Source organism: Mustela erminea, chromosome 1 (assembly GCF_009829155.1).
Source record: "Mustela erminea isolate mMusErm1 chromosome 1, mMusErm1.Pri, whole genome shotgun sequence".
Lineage (NCBI taxonomy): Eukaryota > Metazoa > Chordata > Mammalia > Carnivora > Mustelidae > Mustela > Mustela erminea.
The window spans coordinates 193,187,129-193,211,004 of NC_045614.1; the positions used below are offsets into that span (position 1 = coordinate 193,187,129).

Sequence of the window (23,876 nt, forward strand, 5' to 3'; positions counted from 1 at the left end):
CAGAGAGAGAGGGGGAAGCAGGCTCCCTGCTGAGCAGAGAGCTAAACGTGATCTTGATTGCAGGACCCTGTGACCATGACCTGAGCCAAGGGCAGAGGCTTGATCCACTGAGCCACCCAGGCACCCCAGGCTGTTTGTATTTTGAGTGCTACTCTGCTTTATTTGGTCCTGTCCACGGAAGACCAGACACAGGCAGGAGGAGATTTGTGGCACCTTTCAGCCAGTGTCTCACCCTGTTTCTCTCTGACTCCTTTGGCTTTGCTCTCTTCTGTATGGATCTGTCCTTTAGGAATAGAATCCCCAGCAGGTGGCAAATTGTTGAAGCCATCCTGTTTGGGCATCTTTGCAAGCTGACAGCCAAAGAGAGAGAATCTTCCAGTAGTGTTTCTCTTGAGAGCAAGAAAACTTCACTCCCTCCACAGGAAACCCTCTGAGCTGGGCTCGTGACCCAGACTGTGTCTGAGGCACATTCTGAACCTGGTTTCTGGGGTTCAGAGAATGTCAGACGTGGGCTGGCACCAACTGAGCTCCTGAATAGTTGAGGCTCAGACGACGTTAGGCCTCCAGACTTCCCATGCCTGGGACTGCACTCTGGGGGTTCAAATGAAAAGGGAACGGCCACCTGTCATACACAGTGCAAGCAAAGTAGGTTCAAAGGTGGCACTTTTAGCCTTCTGTGGCCCGCTACCAGCCTGAATTTCTAGTACACCCCCTGCATTACTTTGTGCACATGAAACCCCAAATCACTCTGAACGAGGGACAGTTCCCTGAACCAGCAAAGCAGGTCCCTCAGCCCTTTTTCCTCAGATAACTCATTCTGGAGTGATGTTTTCTATTCCCAACCCATCAAAACCCAAATGCTGTCTCTTGTCGTGAAGTTGATTTTACTTGTTCTAAGGCTTAAAATGACAACAAGGTAGTTAACTAATTTATTATTCCTTGCCCTTAGAGAAATGAAAGGTCACTTCAATCTCATGCAGGATATGAAATGCTTAGTTAAGAAATGTAAATTGAGTTCAGTTTTAATATCAGTCATTTGCTTGAGAAAGTTAAAAAAAAAATGGTTTTCCTGAGAGAGAACCCGAGATTGTACTAAATATACCTAATGTGGATTGCTAAAGGCAGAACACCTAGAACTTTGAGGAGTATACTATGAACTACTGAGGTTTCTTTGGAATTTCATTTGGCTGTGCTTTGGAGGTGAGCACTGGGTATCAAGAGAAGGACTGTGGCTGCTCTTGGAATGAGTAAGTCAGGAGAAGCTGGGAGACTGTTTCTGGGCACAGAGACATCAGTCCTATTGTTTGGTTACTCCCGGTGAATTTCTGAATGAACACATTGTAAATCGATAGAAACTGTTTATCCCATCCCTCCTTCCATATATACAACAGTGAGTTTAAAAAAGAGAGGGGTTCCACTCCCTGTTTTTCCACATTGTTGGACAAGACTAGATTGCCTTTGATTATTTAATCTTGAGAGAAGTTCAGGCTTCCAGTCCAAGCGCAGTTTTGAAGGCGTTGGGGGACAAGTGTCAAGTTTCAGGGGATACGCGGAGGTTTCGCCACATCTTTGGAGGCTTTCTCATCTATTACCCATGTACTCTGCCACCAAGTTCTCCAGCAGTTAGCTGGTTAACAAGCTAAGCTACAACTTCTACTGGAAATAGAACAGTGAGAATCTGGGATTCTAAAATTTGTATTAGCAAAAGGTCTAAAACTCCTCTGCATTATCTTAACTACTAAAGAATCCAACAGCATTAAATAGCTCTAGAGAATGTTTGCCCAGGGGAAGGCTGTATTTTTGGCAAGTTGAAAAATGTTGAGTATCAATAAAAACCATCCCTGAGTATATACATTTCTGCTATGTTATTTCCTTCTAGATTTTTCCCCAAACTTTTACTTTGAAGACATATTTAATAGAATACTAAAATTATGTATCTTAAGTTGTCTCTACATAAGTTTTACAATTTTCCTCTTGTTGCTATGATCTTCATAATTACTATTAAATGTAACTATTTTTCCAAGGAACATTCTCTAGTTTCTGACTGCCTCAGTAACCTCAATAAACAAATGAATTTATTATCATCTTTCCTCCTTTTGAATGTATTTCCCTTGGCTAAATTTCTAGACAGAGAATGATTGAATAAAAGGTTCTGAAATGCTTATGGTTCATTATATGAAATGCCAAACATTTTCCAAAAAAGGGTTTTAAACAGTTTATATCTCGTAATATGGTATTTAACAGTTTTGTTATTCTCCAACATTATGTATTACATTTAGTTAAAGTTTATTCATTTATTTTTTACTGTTCCTCTTTTAGGCTTATAACATATCGTAAGCTTCTAGAGAAAGTGGGACTGTGTATTTATTGCTCAACTTTTAATTTTCTGTAACACTGGAACAGTGCCTAATCCATACCAAATGAATGGTAAATATTTGCTTCAGTGATCTGAATTAATAATGGATTTTTTTTCACTGTTATAGTAAATGCCAAATTACTTTGTATTTTGGTGAATTATTTCATTATGATCTCAGCACTTTTTTAAAGTTATCTGAGACCTGTGTTCTCTATTCTTGGTGTGTATTTTAAAAAAATGAAATGCTTCATGGGTTTCTGTGTTGTCTTTATAAGGAGACATGTTTACCTTCTCCAGGTTGTGCCAATTTTAAGATATTTCTGCCAAAGCATGCATCATTCAATTTAATTTTACTAATAGAGCAAGCAATTATATCCCCGAGTTTACAGTTTGCATTTGAGATACAATCAAAGCTAAACATTTTAATGCTTATTTACTAAAATTGTACTTATTTTGTAAATTGTTTGCTTATGACTTTGTTCATTCATATGCTCAGTTTCATTTTAACACAATAATTATAACTAAGTTTTAATATTTTCCTGTTACATTTGCTCTAGATGTTCTTTTTAGCTTTTTTGGATTTTTATTTAATGGCTATAATTCAGAAATTTCAAAATTTTATATAGTGTTTTTTTGTGTATTGTTTTTTTTAGCAGAATTACCTTTTTTCTTAGGTAGTTCAAAAGTTATTGACAGCAGTTCATATTGACCCACATTAAACAAATATCCAGTTTTATTTTCTTTGAGGTATTCTGGATGTTGTTAATGTTTTAAGTAATGATCCATACTGCATTTAGAGTATATTTAGGGATGGGTCATTATATTTTTGTGATGGATTATTATTTTCTGAATAGACTTTTTTTTCTCAAACTTGCAGAATTATCTAAGCATATTTTATTTATTTTATTTTTTAAAAATCTAAGCATATTTTAATTAAAAAATTTTTCTATCTTGATGTATGGGTTAGATTTTAGTTTTCTCAACTTTTCCATATCATGTGCTGATTCTTGTACCACACTATTTCATTTATTGATTGGTTATCATATATTTTAATGTAAATCTAGTCCCCCATTATTTTTCTTTTGAGACTATTCTGAAATATTCTTTACTAATTAATATTCAAAATAAAATTAGTCATCTGAATACCATGGTCCAAGAAGGAGCTTAAGATTTTGTTTATGTTTATATTAAACATTTATATTGTTTTAGAAATTACTAATCTTATACATAACTGTTTCTTCCCATCCAGGAACATGTTATATCTTTATACTTAGTCAAACATATTTTCTTCCAGCAAAACTTTTTAGTGTTTGCAGTATGTCACATGTATTTCTCAGTCACATTTTAAAATTATGATTATAATTTTGGTTAATATTGTGATGAGATACATTTCATCTTTTTACTATCCTTTTTACTTGGTTATTTAGGAATGCTGTTGAGTATTACATTATTATCTTGTCTCCTTCTTATACTTAATTATATGTTATAGTTTGATTTCTTGATAATGATATGTCTCCTCTTTTCTTTTAGGTATGTACATTTCCTTTCAGTACGGTGACAGTTGCTTTAGTATAGACATTTCTTATCATGACAAGTAATCAGAATTTTATTTCCATTTTCACTGTTTTTTTATTTATAAATAAATGTTGAATTTGAGCAATGTATTTTTATTTTATTTATTTATTTTAAAAAAGATTTTATTTATTTATTTGACAGAAAGAGAGATCACAAATTGGCAGAGAGAGAGGGGGAAGCAGGCTCCCCGCTGAGCAGAGAGCCAGATGTGGGGCTCGATCCTAGGACCCTGAGATCATGACCTGAGCTGAAGGCAGAGGCTTAACCCATTGAGCCACCCAGGAACTCCTGAGTAATGTATTTTTAAAGGTATTCATATTCATTGAAATTATTGTATTTTTGTACCTATTTTTAAATTGTGATTGTGATTATCCTTCTATTGAAAAATTATGGAATTTCTGAGCCAAGCTTTTAGATCATGATAAATTGTCTTACCGTACTAAATCCCATATGCTGGTTTGTTTTTAAATCTGAAAAGAAGCAGAAGGAAAAATAGCTGCAATAATTGAGTATTTACTCAAATATTTATGGCTTAGGTAATCTATTTATGTCTTAGAGTTTGCCAAAACGTTTATGGGAAACTCAGTCTTCTCTGGCAATGCTTACAGACCTTTTGTATTGGCTAAAGGCTGATTATCAGGGGATGCCCAACGTTCCCTATGGGCTGGTCAGTTTTCCCAACATTCTTCTACTTGAGGTAGTTATCAGGATATTGATAGTGTTTGGAGGGGTATTCTGGTAATTCAGCAGGCAGACTTTCACTTCTTCCTTCTCTGACAGTATAACATTTTATCCTTATTATCAGCTGTTTTTTTGTTCTGTGGGACAGCTTTAGACATCAACATATCTGCTATGGTGAGGGGTGATGGTTCATCATGTTGTTGGCACAGCCTGAAAAGGGGCATCTATGGTTCTAATATTTTTGTTTCAGACTCTCTACCTAACTTTCTGTTTTATGGGTTACCCGCACATCCCTACTCCCCTTTCTCTGGAGATAATGGGTATTCCTGAACCTTTCTAGAATTTTATGATGTGATTTGGTTCACTTATGCTGGCATCTCTCCAAGAAGTCACTTAACTTTTTGTTACTGTGACTCCATCCATATGCCTCCCGAATTTTATTGGCTTCACTGGAGTGCTTTTATTTCCTTTACCATTTTCATGGTCTTGTGTGTTAACGCTTTTATTTATTTATTTATTTAGCTGTGTAATTTTCATTTTAGTCAGGTTTGGGGAGGAAGCAGAGAGAAATGTGTCTGCCATGTTTTTCAGGACGTCTCTGTCATGATCTGTGTTTATATTGTCTGTGGTAGACAGAGCCAATTAACTCTGCCCTGGCATCAGGGAATTTACCCATTGCTAACAAGACTTCAGATTTACCAGCTTTGTGGTTTTGAAGGAGTGGGCTTTTATTGACCCAAGCTAATCATCATCCTTGATGGGGGATGGTGAAAAATCTTCTGGTTCTTGGCTTTATTTTTCCATATGGAAAGATTTCAAATGGAGTGACACTCCCCATTCCACATTTAGTTTTCTTTCTTTTTTTCTTTTTTTCTTTCTTTTTAGAGAGAGAGAGAGAGAGATCACAAGCAGGCAGAGAGGCAGGCAGAGAGAAGGGGAAGCAGGCTCACTGCTGAGCAGAGAGCCCGATGCGGGGCTTGATCCCAGGACCCTGGGATCATGACCTGAGCTGAAGGCAGAGGCTTAACCCACTGAGCCACTCAGGCGCCCCCACATTTAGTCTTCTATGGAAAAAGAATGATAGCTGATTGTGGATAGAAAGAAACTTGGTTTTCTCAACTCAACTCTTTCCTCTCTTGTTAGATTTTCTCCCTCTAAGCAACAGCATGGATAAACTTAGTAGTACAGGTTTTGCCTATGTAAAGGTTGTCAGAGATCTATAACTGAAATGTGAGCCAACCCATTGGGTCCCAATATAAGCCATATTCTCTAGTCAGTCTATATGAAAAAGGGCTGACAAGTTGCTCTCCATGTGTCTATCCCTGTGGCTCATTTTCCATTTCTGAAGTTGGGAAAGAAAGAGAGCTGCTGTATCTTATTACCTATTCTCATCCCCACCCTTGAAACAAACAAACAAACAAAAACCCAACAAGTTTAATCCTCTCACGCATGTTGCAATGTTTGCTTTAGTGAATAACATGGGGGCTGAGTCTAAGCCAGTAATTAGTACATAGCACTCCCTTGACTAGGGTGATTGTTAAGGGTTGGGTAGCACCTAAACTTCTGTAGAATGAAGCCATGAATTTCATTTGATATTTTTAGTGGAGAGATGTTGAATCTGTCTGGCTGGTTTTATAAGAAGGTATCACACTGGTACCATTACTCAAATTTGTCTGTGTACCAGATATGCAGTTAGCCAATGTCTGAGACATTGGTTTTGAAGCAAAGAAAGCTTTATTATCAGAAGGGCAGCCCAACAAGAAGGCCACAGATTCATTCCCAAAGCTTCCTTGCCCTTGTTGAGCCTAGGGACAGCTTATATACATGAGAAGAGAGTAGGGGGTTTCTTGAAACCTTGAGATGGGGGGTTTCTTGAAAAAATCTGGAGGTAACCATTCTTCCAGACAATGAGGTGCTATTTGAGACCTGGAAGGAGCAGATATGTCAAGACCAATGTTACATTTCTGTTCCCATTAGGCTTCTACAATCAGTGGATAAACAGGGAGTAAGGGGAAAAAGACAAAGTTAATGACTGTGCGTGAAGTTAAGAGGTGCACAAAACATAATTAAGTAGGGAACAAAACAGAACATGACTAAATTAATTATGCAATGAATAAAACTATAGTTCTGCTTATGCTTTCAAAACAGGTCCAGGAACCAAAGGTCCAGCCTCAATGCTGGGACCAACTGTACCTCTTTCATACTGGTGACAAAGCCAGCAAGCACATAGAGGAGGAACTCAGATGAGATAACTGAGACAGAACCCAGCTATAATTCCACATGAAGTTTACTTATAGACTTTTGATTTCTGAGGACCAATACCCAAGCCCATCTAAGATGGTTTCTCAGCATTGAAAACATTAACGCATGGTTGCATTTGCTTTTCTAGGAATTTTCACTTTTATGACCATGTGAGCTCTCACTAATTCCCAGAACATCAGTGTAATGCCCACTCCACTTGAACAGAATGGCTGTTGGGTTCTGATTGATTCTCAAACTCGCAAGTCAAAATAAGTTTCAACTGAGACTAAGTTCACTTCACCTGAAGACAGGATATGTGGCCAGTCACACTGGATAAATGGCAACAACAAATCAGAGGTCTTGAATTCTCTAAGTATGTCTTCTGATATCCTTACTTAATTGTTGAGATGAATGTGGTCCCAAGAGACCAGGTGACACAAATTTAAAACTCTTCACTTCAGAGAAGCCGTAAACTCTGTGGGTCCTTTCAGCTTTTATACCTGGAAGAGATATATGGCTGATTCCTATTCTCTGGTGCAGCAGAATCTCCATAATATTAGTTGTCATTTAATAAACAAACTCAACAAGGAAGTGCAAGTGTATGGTCTAGAAAATCCTCAACTCAGATGGATATTTGAATAGAAGATATATAAACATCAATAATATGCTCCAAAGCATTAATCATTATAGAATTACAAAATCTCAATGAGATAGCACTACACAATCATTAGAAGAACTAATATTTAAAAAATACACCTATGTTATAGTCTATACTTTCCATTTGTAGATATTTTTAAAGATTTATTTTATTTTATTTATTTGACAGAGAGAGATCACAGGTAGGCAGAGACGCAGGCAGAGAGAGAGAGAGAGAGAGAGAGGGAAGCAGGCTCCCTGCCGAGCAGAGAGCCCGATGCGGGACTCGATCCCAGGACCCCGAGATCATGACCTGAGCCGAAGGCAGCGGCTTAACCCACTGAGCCACCCAGGCGCCCCCCATTTGTAGATATTTTAAGAGAAATAAGACATATGTCCAATAAAGATTCATATGTTCATGTTAATAATAAATTTATTCATGGTAGCCTAAAACTGAAAATAACTCAAGTAAACATTCATAGATGTGTGGATAAACAAATCAGATATAGTCAATCTCTTCATGTTTGCATGGTATGTGAAGATTTTATTGTTCTCTTTTTACTGAGGTTAATAAGGATTCTGGGATAAATAACATGTCAATAATTGCCAAATATTATATTTCATCTCTTCTTTTTTCATAGTTTATGTAATGAACTCCTTTTTATAGTCTCTGAACTTTTGCAACAAAATGCTTATCTGAATTTTTCTTCTTTTGTGTCTTTTAGAAATATAAGCTATATTGCTTTGTAAAATTTCATTTCCTTATTAATTTGAATTCTATTTCTTCTAAGTCTTAAACTGTTTGGAAGATTCCAAAGGAGTATAGTAGAATAAATTTAAAGCCTGCCAGACCTTGGTCTAAAACCTAACGATTGTGCTAAGCCAATTTAAAAATCTTTGGAGTTCTTCATTTCTGAAAATAGAGGTAATTATGCATATGTCAGAATAGTATTATGAGGAAGTCTCTGATAACATATGTAATACATCTAGAAAAAATACTAGGTTCCCTTTTCCCTTCAGATTTAAATAACTTTAGGGCAAGGCAAGCAATCTACATATTTTTTATTAGTATAATCCTTTTAGGGATGGCGAAATTATAGAAAGAAATCTACCTTCTTTCTATTCTTCCTCAGGGGCTGATTTTTCAGGGGTCGATACATTGTCAGAACAATGTACATGAGTGTGTGTGTGTGAGAGAGAGAGAGAGAGAGAGAAGAGATTTTTATTTTAAAATAATTTCCTAACAGAAAAAGCTTTTGCAAGTAATCCTAAATTTTTATTAATGCAATTTGTTTATTTGCAAAAGACTTAACTGCTTGGTATTCATGGATTCACAGGTATTTAATTATGGGAAGTATAATTGACTAAGGGCTGTAGTCCTGCAAAATTTATTGCATGTTTTTGATGAGGCCACACTTGGCTATGAGCTGCTCACAGAACCGGGATACTTAATCTACTTTCTGGGAGACAGGAGGCTCCTCTAATGGCCATTTGGCTCAAGGACTCCATTCTTTATTCTCCTGGTGCTTTTATCTTTTTCAGGTTACTGGGGAAATTTCCAAAAACAACTTCTATTTTGAAAGCTGATGAGTGGGACAACTGGGTGGCTCAGTCGGTTTAGTGTTTGTTTGCCTTCAGCTCAGGTCATGATCGCAGGGTCCTGGGGTGGAACTCCACAGCCGGCTCCTTGCCCTGCCTGGATCCTACTTTACCCTTCCTTCTGCCTGTCACCACTCTGCTTACTTGTGCTCTCGCTCTCTCTCTGACAAATAAATAAATAAAATCTTAAAAAAAAAAAAGTTGGTGAGTACTTGGGCAGAGCTTAGGGAAAACTTTCTTTGAAATTAATTGTTCTGAAATTCAGTGGTTTTTATTTTTTATTATTTTATTTTATTTTATTGCTTGTAAACTGTATATTTCTGTTGTGGTCTGGGCAAGGTGGTCATAAGGAGACAGAAAATAGTTCATGTAATTCCTGTCCTGGGTTGTTGACATATGCACGCATTTTTTTTTTTTAATTTTTATCTTTTTTATTTAAGTTCTTTTCAGTGTTCCAGAATTTACTGTTTATGCACCACACCCAGTGCTCCATGCAATATATGCCCTCTATAATACCCACCACCAGGCTCAAGTATTTTATATACTGTTCCTTTTATGATAGATACATTGATTTGTGAGCAATGTGAGTTCTCACTTTGGTTAAAGTAACTCTATATTCTCATCAGCTATGTGAGATTCACCAATGTTTCTGAGACTTAAATATTTCTCCCAGAGTCTTATAGGTGTTTTCCTATACATGGGGTTTGGGAAGGTAGAAATAACCTGTCTAATCTCGTTAGCCTGGGCATAGCTGGGATACAACTTTTTGTAGCGGCTCTATGGTGATGCATGTCATATACCAACCAAAGGCACACAGCCTTTAGATATTATTGTTGTTGTTGTTGTTCTATAAATGGCTCTTTTTATAGATTAAAGTAACATGCTTACACTCGCATTTAGCAACTTACTAACTTAAAGACCAAAGAGCATTAATGCCGTGTACGGAATTTTAGATAACTGACACACTTACCTGCTCCTCCTTCCTTCACATTTCACATTTGGAAATGTTCTGAGATTTGGGTCCCAGTTTGTTTAACTAAAATGATCAATTTCACATTGAATGTTATCATACAGGGTACACCATTTTAATGTTGGCATTTACCGTGTAACCATTTTTTACACGTTTTTTACTTTTAAGAAAGGAATTTGGTACTTGGTTGCCACTGTAAATATTTTAACTATCGTACAGTGAGGCAAAAGTAAAACAAGATATAGCAAAGGAGCCGTATCTTTTGTGAGGCCCATGTGAAAAATAGACAAGAAAAGGCACAAAGCAAGAGGGCAGGCGCAGGGCACAAGGGTCACATCCGCTCTGCTATAAATCATGGCGCCCTCTGACCAGGTCATCTCAAAAATCCTGAGTCTGGAGGATTATAATATCCTCTCCATCTAGCACAGGTTGTCCTCAAAACAAAACACTATAGACATCCCAGGAAATGGATTCATGTCCCGATGAAACCGTCGTAAGTTGAAAATATTCTTTTTTTTTTTTTAAAGATTTTATTTATTTATTTGTCTGAGAGAGAGAGAGCGAGCACAAGCAGACAGAGCAGCAGGCAGAGAAGGAGGGGGAAGCAGGCTCCCCGCTGAGCAGAGAGCCCAACGCGGGGCTCGATCCCAGAACCCTGAGACCATGACCTGAGCCAAAGGCAGAGGCTTGACCCACTGAGCCACCCAGGCGCCCCAGTCAAAAATATTCTTAAGGCAAAAAGGCACTTAGTACACCGAACCCACCAACCGTAGCTTAGCCTAGCTCACCTTAAACATGCTCAGAACTCTTACATTAGCCTACAATTGGGCAAAATCATCTAACACAAAGCCTATTTTAGAGTAAAATACTGAATATCTCATGATTTATTGAATATATACTGTAAGTGAAAAATAGGATATTTGTGTGAGTATAAAAGGCTGTACGTGGATCAGCTGTTCACCCTCGTGATCTCATGGCTGCCTAGGACCTGGGGCTCACTGCCATCGCCCAGCACTGTGCTAGTATATCCCATGTTGCTAGCCCAGGAAAAGATCCAAATTCAAAATTCGAAGTATGGTTTCTACTGAATGTGTGTAGCTTTCACACCATTGTAAAGTTGGAAAATCATCAAACTGTTGTAAATTGGTGATCATCTATAACTCAAACTAAAGATCTAATTTAATTCACCAAGCTCTTGCCTTAAAATTCAACGTAACAATTCCATATAGCAAATTATTATAGGTAGTTTTTTTTCTGTCAGCATCTAAAATTGTTTGTTTGGTAGTTAGATTTATTCTTAGATTTCATCAGATAGTTCTTTTTTTTTTTTTTTCCCCTCATGGAAAAGAAACAGTGAAGATATATACTTCGTAATTTCCTGTATTTTTCAATCTTTTTTTTTGCTCTACTAAAGGGATATCAACTAGAATGATAAAAGAGTTCCCAAATCTATTTGCTCTGTCGATGATCGTCAGCTGATGTCATCCCCTGGCTTCTCAGAGTGATGAGGAAGTCTGGTACCTGTCTGATTTTAGTTCTCAGCGAGTAGCTTTTTTGCTCTGCCAGTTTTCCAGGAAAGAGCTTGGGTGAACGTAGATTTCTGATGAGTCAAGCTAATGAACAGAAGCTGGTAGAATACCTCATTTATCCTTAAAGCTTAATACTTTACCACACTCTTCTAGGTTCTTTGTATTTTGCCATTTTGTCCCACCACACTGTGAATGCTTTGGATCCAAAGTTTCACATTTTTGACTTTGTCAAGAGTTTATCTATTATGTATTTGACTATTTTATTTTTAATTATTTTTGTTATGTTTTTGTTTTTTTAGTTAACAATTGTGGAGCTCATCATGATTTTATGCCTTCTGTATTCTTATCTGCTAATGGACTATATTGTTTTCTCATTTTTGTTTCCATTTGTATCATGGAGGGTATGGTTCAATGGATTTGATTTTCTATAATAGTGATTCTGTACTTTTCTCCTTCTATGGTCATTTTTAGTGGAGATCCAAACATTTTTTTATTATTTTTTTTAAGATTTTTATTTATTTATTTGACAGACAGATCACAAGTAGGCAGAGAGGCAGGCAGAGAGAGAGAGAATGGGAAGCAGGCTTCCCACCAAGCAGAGAGCGGGAAGCAGGGCTCGATTCCAGGACCCTGGGATCATGACCTGAGCTGAAGGCAGAGGCTTTAACCCACTGAGCCACCAGATGCCCCGATCCAAATATTTTTAATACCTTTAATCATCTTCTTAATTTTCTAATTAAGTATGGTGTACATATAGTAAAGTTTACAAATCTCGTGTGCAGGTTAGATGAATTTTTAAAAATGGATAAAACGGTAGTACCATCAAGCAATGACAGCCACTTGATCTCTATCACCACAGACTACTTTTGTCTATTTTGAACTTCATTTAAAGGAATCCTATAATATGTACTCTTTTGTGTATGGCTGCTTTTGCTCAATATTACATTTGTGAGGTATTTGAACATAGTGGCAGTGTGTTTATTTTCAATGATATCTAGTATTTTTGTATGAATTTATTTATGCATTCTGTTGTTGATAGACATTTGGGTGTTTTCAATTTTGAGACCTGTAAGAATAAAACTATGCTTATGTTTGAGATGCCCTGTTGCACACATGAGTGTCTTTCTGGAGATAAAATTACTGGGTCATAAGATATATGAATATACAGCTTTGACCTATAATGTTAAACAGCTTTTCAAAGTATTTGTCCCACCTTTTATCCCCGTCAACAGTCAATAAGATTTCCATTCGCTCTCTATTCTCACTTACGATTTTTTTTAATAGCAGCCATTCTTTCGTTGTGTAGTAATAGATTATTGTAGTTTTATTTTTTCCCCAATGCATATTTCATATATTCACACACCATTTGGATCTATTCCTTTGTGCAATGCCCGTTCAAGGCTTTTCCCCCTCTTTTAATTGGGCTGTTGTCTTTTTCTCACTGATTTGAGTGGGTTCTTTATCCTTTAAATTCTTTTCCTCCCTGTCCCTTTTTTTGAGATACTATATTATCTCCTTTTCTGTATCTTATGTAAATAGGACCCTTATGATATTTAAGTGCACTGAAAGATCAAAGCAGTCACTATTTAAAATTTCCTTTCTGAGCTACATCTTCACATGTAAGATCTTCATGTTTATACCTGTAAATAGTGTGTCTTCCACTATAATCAGGCTATGGACTGAATGTGTGTGTCCCTCCCATCATATCCATGCATTGAACCTTATACCCCAGTGTGACGGTGTTTAGAAGTGAGACCTTTGGGAAGTTGTTAGGTCACAAGGTAGAACTCTCATGAATGGGTTGAGTGCCCTATGAAAGAGGCCAAAGAGAGAGCCTTTATCCTTCTGCGGTAGGAAGTCACAGCTAGAAGATGTCATCAATCAACCAGAAAGCAGTCCCTCCTCACCAGATGCTGAATCTGCAGACACCTTGATCTTGGACTTCTGTTGTTTATGAGCCTCGCAGTCTATACTGTCCTATTAGAGCCACCGAAACAGACTAAGCCAAGCCGTGTAACCAAAAGTATAGCCAATTTGCATGAATTCTGCCTCAGAGTTCAAAAGTATGTTTACAACCCACCGCCTCTGTTTCTCCTTTTCATGTAATAGTAGTAGCATGATCAGAATAACACCCTATCTGTTGTATCCTTGGGAGTCCTTTAAGGATTATGTGTGCAGGAGAATTGAGTATAATCTTATTTATGTAAGTTTTATGTATGTTTCTGCAGTGACTGCAGGGGAAGGGTGACTTCAGGTACCTGTGTGCCGTGGCGATGTCCAGAGCTCAGTTACCTCCCCTGTCTCACAGTGTAGCCAAGACAGCCCTAGCATTTGTCTGGAGCAGTGGCTGCAGGATGATCCTAGTAGCTAGGTTTTTTTGTTTTGTTTTGTTTTTTAATTGAGGTATAGTTGACACACCAAGTTACATGAGTTTCAGATGTGCCACCTAGTGATTCCAAGAGGTCTACACCTAAAGCTGTGCTCTGTACAAGGGTAGCCACTATCTGTCACCATGCAACAGTATGACAGTACCATTGAGTACATGTCCTATGCTGAGCCTTTTAACTCCATGTCGCATTCATTCCATACCCAGTAGCTGGTCTTATGTTCAAGATCAAGAGTGTAGCAGTAGAGACTGGATCAATTTCTCGCACAGAAATTCTTCGTTCCTTTTGCCTGGAAAGCCCCCTCTTTCAGTGATCAGGTCAAGGGTGCTGTGCTGGAGTTGACGTAAGAGTCTTTCTTTTGTGGACTCACTATCACAGTCCTCCTTTCCTGTCTCCCCCAAATCGACCTCACAGTTGTATAACTTTTCCTTTGAAATCTCAAAACACATATGGGCTTATTACTATATCCCTGGACAGACAATTATTTGCCTTAAAAGTATTCCTTAGATGAGTGGGCCTTATCTGTCACTCTCCTCAGACACACATATTTCCTTTTGGCTGCCATGGGGGACTCAGAGAGCCATTTCCAGAAGGGAGGTGGCCATCGATGGATACACAGTGTGTTCCAGGCCCCTGGATTGATGAAGTGCAGAGGGAAAATAGTGCCATTTAATTTTCTGAAGCTACATGACAGGCCTTGCTCTTTACTTTTTTAACCCCTTCTTTTGCCGAGTTTTTGTGTAAGTCCTACTGTGTGTGTGTGTGTGTGTGTGTGTGTGTAGGTACACATATCACATTGGGACCTGGTTCATCCAGGATTGTTTAGTTCTACTTCTCTCAAAAACAATGCTAGTCAACTTTTTTGATGACTCTCCCTATTTATTTATTCTTCCAAGATCCCTTGAGAATCCTCTTTAATCATTTCAGACGCTGTGGGACATGGGGAAAGAGTACAGCATAAAGAGTCACAGCTCAACAAATTGGTCTTTGAAACTACTCCTCTATGTTCATAGAAAGCATTATACTTCAATATTTCTTGGTTGGGGGAGGGGTAGAGAGGCCATTGATGGGCAGCTTTCAGGATTCTAATTCTTTGACTAACCAGACTGGAAAGACAAACACAGAAGGTTATGGACTTATTATTATTATTTTTTAAAAGACTCCATATATTTTTGTCCCAATGTCTTCTGCTGCTCTTTGTCTGCAAGTATAATATTACTCCAAGTTACTTCTTATTTCTGATGACTTCAGACTTTTGCTTGACCCCCAGATCTTGCATGGATCCTCCACAGTCATGGGACAATCCATCCTCTCCTCTTGGGATTTGGGTTGCAGGATGGGCACCCCTGGTCACACGCCAAGCCCATGGAAGGCTGTGGATGGGTGAGAGGGAGAGGAGGGCCTGTCTCTCTCATGCCCTGTGTAACATCCCCTTTTGTTGTTCCAAGCTGGGGGTGGGGGGTAAGTATTAGCTTTATTGGAACTTTCTCCACTTATTTACTATAAAATATTTTCTTGAGTAAAAGGGTAATGTTTCAGCTTATGCTATTTTTTCAGTTTTTTCCAAATTGTGTATATCTGATAAAAGTCTGTTTAAATTTATGGCATATGGTTTTAATACTTCTCTAAGTGAGTATTAGAAGGGTTTCTCTTGCCCTTGTAGTTTCTACTCGGTCTTTTCTGTTAATATTTGGTATAGGGTTATTTACAAGCTAGTTCTTAAATTTCCATTCTTATTAGAATTCCCTTTCATGAGTGGCCGACAACTCTCTAAAACTCTGTAGCTTGGTACATCTAGATGGTAGCCATCTCTGATATTTTGCTGTTGATAGTGGTGTTTGTGTGCATGTGTATGTCCTTTCTGATTTTGTTTTGCTTTAAGTCATTCTCATACTCTATGGGCAGAATGATATTATGGGGTTATCTCTTCCCCAGCACGAGACACTGCCTAATTCTCTCTCCGTTGATCTGAGATTCTTTCTTGCAAATGTAATCCCTCCTATGATCTCATTATTGCTGCAAACTACTTAGGAATATGTGTTTTATAGTTTGAAGTATTAGATAAATGTCAACCAAACTGCTCCTGGCAAAGAAAATGAAGCACATTTGATTTTGAATACATTTTAATTTTTTTTAATCCTTTCTTGCTTCCAAAATCTATTTTGTTGAAATAAGTGTATGATAAAGGCATAATTTATGACCTTTTTCTTTGTTGTAAAGCATTGTCCTTTCTAAATACAATATCATATAATCTGTAGATTTAAGAAAGATGTAGTATTACACCATAATGTTTGTATCTTTATATCATTATGTTCTATCATCATTTTTTAAGGTAGGTTCCACATCCAGAGTGGAACCCAATACAGGACTTGAATTCACAATGCTGAGATCAAGACCTGAGCTGAGAATAAAATTTGGATGCTTAACCAACTAAGCCACCTGGGTGTCCCTATATAATTATTTTTGAATCCTTTATGAATCCTAAGAAATTGGCATTGGGGAAATTCCATTTACATGAGTTCAACCTTATCTTATTGTTGTTCTGTTTCATGGTTGTTACCTTTGTTTTGCTTCAGTGACCTTTCAAAAAGTATCAACCAATCTCCTTTTAACAAAATGGGTTACTTTCTATCTCTCTTAAGTTATTTTTTTTAATCAGTTGATTTTTTTTTCAAAAGACAAGCTTATGCTAACATAGTGTAATATAATATTACCAGAGACCTCCCTTCTTTAGCAGTTTCAGAAAACTTTATGTTAAGGTTGTATTAATTTGTATAACACACTTATTGAGGAAGTAGTAGTCACAGCTCTTCACCAGGAAATAGTTGCCATTACCAGGCTCCTTTCTGAGAGACTGTACCTCAGCCACAGTGTGAAAGGGCTTTGCTCCAATAGTCTCGCCTCCTCGTTTCACAGCAGATTACATGAGGGAGAACACTTGATGCGAATTTGACTCATAACATTCCTTCTCCAGGGAATTTGGAATGAGGTTTTAGAGACTAAATCCATTAATTGTAGGTGACTGGGCTGGGATTAGGCAGATTTCCTTTTACTTCAGGATAGTCATGATATGGTTCATAGAAAAGCATGTAAGTGAGGAGAGACACTGGCTTGCAGAAAGAAATGGAAACAAGTCCAGGAAGGGTGTGGAGATGAGAAACAACATGGCCCAGAGTTGCTGTCTGATAAATCCTTTATTTTATCATATTTCTTACATTTTCTACAATTGTGTTTTTATAGTCTCTGCCATTATTCCTATATTTTCTGCGGTTGTGTTCTCTGTATCCTTATGACATATCTTTTTGAAAATCTAATTTGAAGAGAATTTCCCCCCCAAACCAGTGGTTTCTGACAAAGATAAGCTTAACTTAGGAATAAGAAATTATGAGTTCTAGGTTCAACCGTCATAAATTTGTTGTGGTCTGACCACAAAATATTACGTTGTTCTCTCTCCTCCTGTAATATTATTCATAATCCTGCTATATTACTTACTATATATATTGTAATCATTTATTTGAGTACCTGTCTTTCTCATAAAAGGAGATGCTTTTGTTCTTCTTGGTATCCTCACCACCTAGTATTGTGGTTGGCACTTAATACATACTCAGAAACTTTTGGTTAATCAGTAAGCTAACTTCCAACCATGTGGAGTTCAGTTCTTGGGTGCAGTTTGCTCAGAAGGAACCAGAAGAGAGAATTCCAGAAGTTCTCACTACTTGTAGAGTTTTACCATCGATCCCTAGGATCTCCAAAGCTGGTCATTTGTTTAGTTTGCCTTTCCTGGTTTCAGTATTTTCTTGAGGAGTGCTTTCTTCTCTATTAAGAAACAAAGTATTTTCAGCATTTGGAGTTCTCTTTTCTTTGTTTCTTACGCATATGTTTACATGTGTTGTCTCTAGAGTTGGTTTACGTAAATGCTGTGGTGTTTCCTTAAAAAAAGAGAAAACACCCATTTTGTGGATGAGGAATATATGATAGGAGACTATGAAAACCCACATGCACTTCTCCCTTGGTTTCCACAACACATGGCTAATTTGACCTGTATTGCTCTCACTCCTCTCACCCTGCTGGGTTATTTAAAATAAGCCAACCTTAAGTATCAATCATATCAATTTGTCTGGAAATAACTCAGTATTTTTTCCTACAACTCTAAGGTTCAAGGATTCAACATTTCCTTTTAAGAGTCCAATTGGTTTGTAATAATTTATATTAGGAAATGAACTTCTAACACTTCTGAGATAGTATGCTTTTAATGGTTTCTAAATATCAAAACTAAAATTTGATTGATTTTAGACAAGCAGCAATGATTTGTTTAAAAAAAAAAAAGCAGTTACAATGAAAGTGTATCAAATATCTCCTCATTACCCTTTTAGTCACTTTGCCTGAGTTTCTAGTCTCTTTTTTTACTGTAGTTGGCTAAGATCAGTGGAGACCTGTCACTTCTCTCCACTGTTGTACATTCCATTCTAGTGATATGTGACAATTCTCTAGAAGTTATGTCAAACTTTGTACTGTATAGCCAAACCTTATTCCAACATAATAATATGGATTCATGTTTCACTTGGCATAGTCCTTAAGTATTATCCTGGAAAGTCTTGCTACAGCTGTTTCAAATTATTTTCATTTCATATGTCATGTTTAATAGCAGGGGGGAGACTATAGCTAATGGTTTTTTCTTAGAAATTAATCTGTCAGCCTGGTGAAAATATGGAGTTAAAGCAGATGAACAGGGGTCCTTCAGTTTAACATCCTAAGCATATTAATTCACTTAGAAAAAGCATCACAAGATTAAGTAATCGATGGGAATTTCCATTAAGAATGGGGAAAGGTAGCACACAGAAAAGGAGATTAGCAGCCCATCAATGTGATATATTCATAATTTTTTTTTAAATTTAGATTTTAGGTAGTGATGGTTGAGTTCTAATGATGTGTCTTGGGGCTGAGGACAGATATAAGCAGGCAGTGTCCAGGCTGAAGCAATATTCTATATGGAGCCTGTATTCGTGATGCTAGGTGGGAGATCATTCCCTGTAGGCCAGGTATAAAATATGCTTTCCATTTCTCTAACGGCTGTCGCTGAAAGGATTTTCAAAAGTTGCTTTAAGACCTTGGAATTGGATGAAAGTGTTTAGGACCCAGAGTGCTTTTTCTTAGTGAGTTTGAAGAAATCTTCCTCCATTGTTCAAACAACAAGGTTTTTAATCTCTGCTACAAAATTGTTACACATTGCAAAGCAACGATCGTAAGGATGTAACAATGTTACGGCGTGTAACAGAGGATTTGACGTTTCTATCCTTCCCTGGCTAACGTACTGCTTCCTCCCGTGTTGAATCGGCCAGAGGCTTCCTCTCACTTTTACTCTTCTTCCCTCTTCTCTGAGCTTTCGCTTTCCGCAGTTTCGCTTTCTTTGATTTGGGTTCGGTTGTCCCAGTCCACCGAGTCTGGAAGCAGACGATCCTCCTTCGGGCTCATGGTCAGGAGGCCGGAGGAGCGTCCGCTGCATCAGAATGTCTAGTCGCTCACCTCGCTCCGTCTCCTCACGTGGGCAGGGCATGGTCGCGCATCCCCACCAGAAGGGTGAGTACGGGAGAATAAGATATTTTGAGAGCGGGACCGGAGTCACACAACACTTACTACAATATATTGTACAATATAACAATATATTCTTATAATGGCTCTATTTTATTATTAATGTTAATCTCATCCTGTGCTTAATTACAAATTGAACTTTATCACGGGTACAATAGTACACATTGGGTTCAGTGCTATTGGCTATTTCAGGCATCTGCAGGGGATCTTAGAAAGTATCTTCCACAGATCGGAGAGGACTACTGTATTTCTCACCCAATAATTTATTTCCTAGCCTCTTTAATTCATTCCTCTTTTTACTCTTAACACAACTCTCACATTGCAGCATCAATTTAAAAGCTGCCATAAATTACTTTAAATATTTTTGAAGTTTTTATTTTCCATAATTTTACCAGCTTATGAGCACCAAGTCAAATGGAAACATACAGCAGTAGTGTTGAGTACAGGTTAGCTTAATTTATCTCTTGTGATATATGGATGGCTCATCAGTGTAGAGAGTGGTCATATTCTTATCTTTCCATCTCCATCTGTGACAACAGATACTCGCCCCCCCCCAGCTTTTTTTTCATTGTATACCTCAAAAACATACTATGTTTTCAATCATTAGAACTCCTACTATAGTAGGAGTGTGAAATAGGACGTTTTTGTTGAAATGGGAAAGAGACATATCTTAAATATCAGAAGATGGACGTTACTAGTTTTTTTTATCCATTGATATTGAAAGTGGGTGTTTACAAATAGATAAAAAATAGAGTGTTTATTAATGCATAACATGAATTGGGTAGATAAGAATAATTTTTTTTCTCCTACCAAAACAGTAATTTCACTTCTGAAAGTCAGGAAAAACAGATGAGGGAAAAAATTGAAGCACAAAATAATTCATTGTAGCATTTTTATGATATTCAGAAATGAAAACGACCCAAATGGTACATTACAAGGGAATTTAGTAATGTTTAAGTAATGGTTAAGTAAGTTTTGGACAAGCATTCAAGAGGCTATTAGCATTCAATATGTTGTCAATATGCTGTTATTTAAGATGAGAGCAGAAGTTACATAAATCTTATGAAAATCAGTTCTATGTAAAGCAAAATAAAACCATTTAAAATGCTTTGTAAGTAGTGGTTATGTTTGGTGATATGCTTATGAATGGTCCATTTCTTCTACTTTCTTACATTTCCCAGTTTTCTATTACACAAATGCACCACCACCACTTAAACTCTCTTGGAGAAGGTTAAACAACCCAATGTAAATTATTGCCACGCTGTAAGTTTAATTCAATTTATGTGACCTAGAACAGCAGCCTGGCTTCAGAAGGAAAATGTAATTATTTAATTATCTTGAGATCTATGATATAGTGAATACAGTAAACATTAATGCAATAATCTAGGTGGGGGAGGATGTACTTATTCATTGTAAAATTTTTTTCAACTTTGTTGAAAGCTTAAAATTTTTTATGATCCACTGTTGGAAGGAAAATGATGAAAATAAATTCTAAGTTTTGGACAATCTACTTACAGAGAAGCTTTCAGAGCCTCATTTCTTTGCAAGTTGGAAGCTGTTAGTATATGCTCCATTATTATCCGTTTTATATTTCTGTTTTCCCTGGTATAATTTATGTAGATGAAATAGTCAAATATTGGGATTTAGGCAAGTCCATTTGTAACATTCAATGATTTTTTTCTTGTGTTTTAATCATCTTGACTCTAAGTTTGCTTCTGTGAATTAATTGTGATTTTTATTATGTTTTTTCCTAAATGTTATATTCTCTATTGTTTACCTTTAACATTTTATTCATATGTAGGTATAATATTTGAAGGATTTATTTATATGGAAGCAAAAGCGTATCTTTCACAAATACTATTACTATCAATACATATATTCACATGTATGAAACATGTCTGTTATATGCAGATTTACAAATTAAATCTTAAGAAGATGGTAACCAGCTGTTCTCTCTTCAGTAGTACCACAATGAGTAGAAATGGGATAAATACATAGCAAAAAGGATTCCATTATACACTTGTATTTAATTTGGGGACAATACATATTTCAGTGAAGTGTGTGTGTCTGTGTGTGTGTAAACTAAATATAGAAATAATTGGCTTGAGAAATTCTATCTGTTACTGCGTGGTTACTAAGCTGACATGTTCAAATATAGAATTTTTCTTTTTATGGGCTCATAAATGGAGTGTAAAATGCTAGAGGAAGTATATAGTCAACAATCTGCTAGATAAAGAGAAGATTAAAAATATATATCATTCCTGGTGTGCTTGTTCTTTTTAAATTTTTAAATCATAGCTTTATTTTTAAGCCCACAGAATTAAAAACTGAATTAGACTGGTCCTTATCAGGGACACAGAGACATATGCAAAGATCCTTAAAGGTGTCTTTCTTTTTAAATTAGAATTGTTGTTTGGTCAAGAGTTGGTGCTAGCCTTTAGACCAATCCTTTCAAGTTATAAATTTGTTAGGATTTTGCAAAGGAAAAAGGAGAAGTAAAAAGGGAACTAACCAATGATATAAATTTACATTTAATCTCCCTAAATCCAACTTTATCTAGAGACTTCCTTTTGGTTCCTTGCATATAAACACATTAACTATAATTATTAAAAAAATCCCTCTGTTACAAAAAATATTTTCTGTACCTAAAGCCAGTGTAGAAATTTTCTAAAAGATGAAAGTTTAATACTAATCCATCCAATGCAAAAATATATTTGTATTAGTTAGCATTAAATCTGGCTATGCATAACAGAAAACTCCAAATAATCATAGTAATATATTTCTCTCCCACATTCAAGACATCTCACATTCAAGAGGTCAGTTCAGGTTTGTTTTAGTTTCTAAAAGATCCCCAAATCCCTCCTATCTTATAGTTCAACTATGCAGGGATTCCATTGTGAAAGGTTTCCTCTTTGATCCCAGATGGCTACTGATGTTTCAACCATAGTATTTGCATTCCAGCCATCAGGATGGATGAAGTCAACAGAGCATGCCAATTTCTGTTAGGTATATTAACTGCAACTTTCAACAATACTGCAGTTTATATTTCATAAGTTTCATCATGGTCACACCTGTTTACAAAGGAAGACTGTCATACATGGTTTTTATCCCATCTGGCTATGTACTAAGCTAAAAATCAGAGTTCTTTTACCATGGGAGATAGATTAATGTCCCTACACTCAATGATATTTATGTCCTAATTTTTACAACCTACGAGTACGTGACTTTACCTGACAAAAGAGATTTCGGTGATAGTGATTATGAATCTATAGAGGAGAAGATTAGATTACCCTGGGTTATCTAGGTGAGCTCAGTGGAATCATAAGGGTCCTCAAAAAAGTGTGCCTGTCCAAAGAAGGCGATGGGTAGTAGCAATGAAGTGTTGTAAGATGGATGAAGGAGTGAGGACCCGTAGAATGCAGGTTGACTCTAGATGCTGGAAAATACAAGGCAATGGCATCTCCCTGGGAGCTTCCAGAAGGAAACAGCCTGACCAAAACCCTGTTGTTTTAAGCCACACATTTGTTTACAGCAGCAAAAGAAAACGGCTGTGCTTAAAGTGAAGAAGGGAATAGATACCAAGTCCATCAATAGTTGGCCCTGCATTTTCAGTGATGTCTATATTTTTGGTCCCTAGATCTATCTGAATTCATTCTGTATTTTGTTTCAGCAGTCTCATGACATTGGGGAATGAATAAACACTCTAATGTGGTAGCCTGAGTACTTAGATTCAGTTAGAACCTTGGTAATTAATGATATAAAGCTGTCTTGGAACCACTAAAGCTAGGGGTAAGTCTCCTTCAGGTGCATATTTAGTGTTTGCATGCAGTTCCTCCATTGCAAGATATACCAACCAAGAAATGAAATTTAGGGCCAAGGCTAGTGAGAGAGCTGTGGCAATACAAAGGCTTTTGGGTCTGGTGGAGGAGGAAGACCAGGAAAGTGGCTTGGAATTTAACATCCTAGCCCTTTCTGTTAGGGCTGATGCTCTGTTTCCCAGGCCTCTCCTGCTCTGTGTGAATATACCTTCCATTCCCATACCCACGGACAGATGATTTTTGTTGGTAATCTTACCTCAAATGCTACTCCCTTTTTTTTTTTTTTTTGGTGGGGATTGTGGTTGTTACTCTTGACCCTAGACTAACTCCCCAACTCAGATTTTATATATTTTGTGAATATTAATCTCTACCTTTTAAAAAAAAAAAGATTCTATTAAATTATTTGACACAGAGAGAGAGAGCATGCACACACATAAGCAGGGGGAGGGGGCAAAGGGAGTCGAGAGAAGCGCCCCACTGAGCAGAGAGCCTGAC

General features: G+C 37.0%; 1 protein-coding gene across 1 annotated transcript in view; it reads left to right on the top strand.

Moving 5' to 3' along the window:
• The window catches only part of LOC116591889, a 527,246-nt gene that overhangs the window by 24,225 nt on the left and 479,145 nt on the right, over positions 1–23,876 (top strand). The window contains exon 5 of the mRNA XM_032345255.1: positions 19,406–19,551. Within this exon, the coding sequence (XP_032201146.1) occupies positions 19,406–19,551 (146 nt within the window). The remainder of the gene's footprint in view (positions 1–19,405; positions 19,552–23,876) is intronic.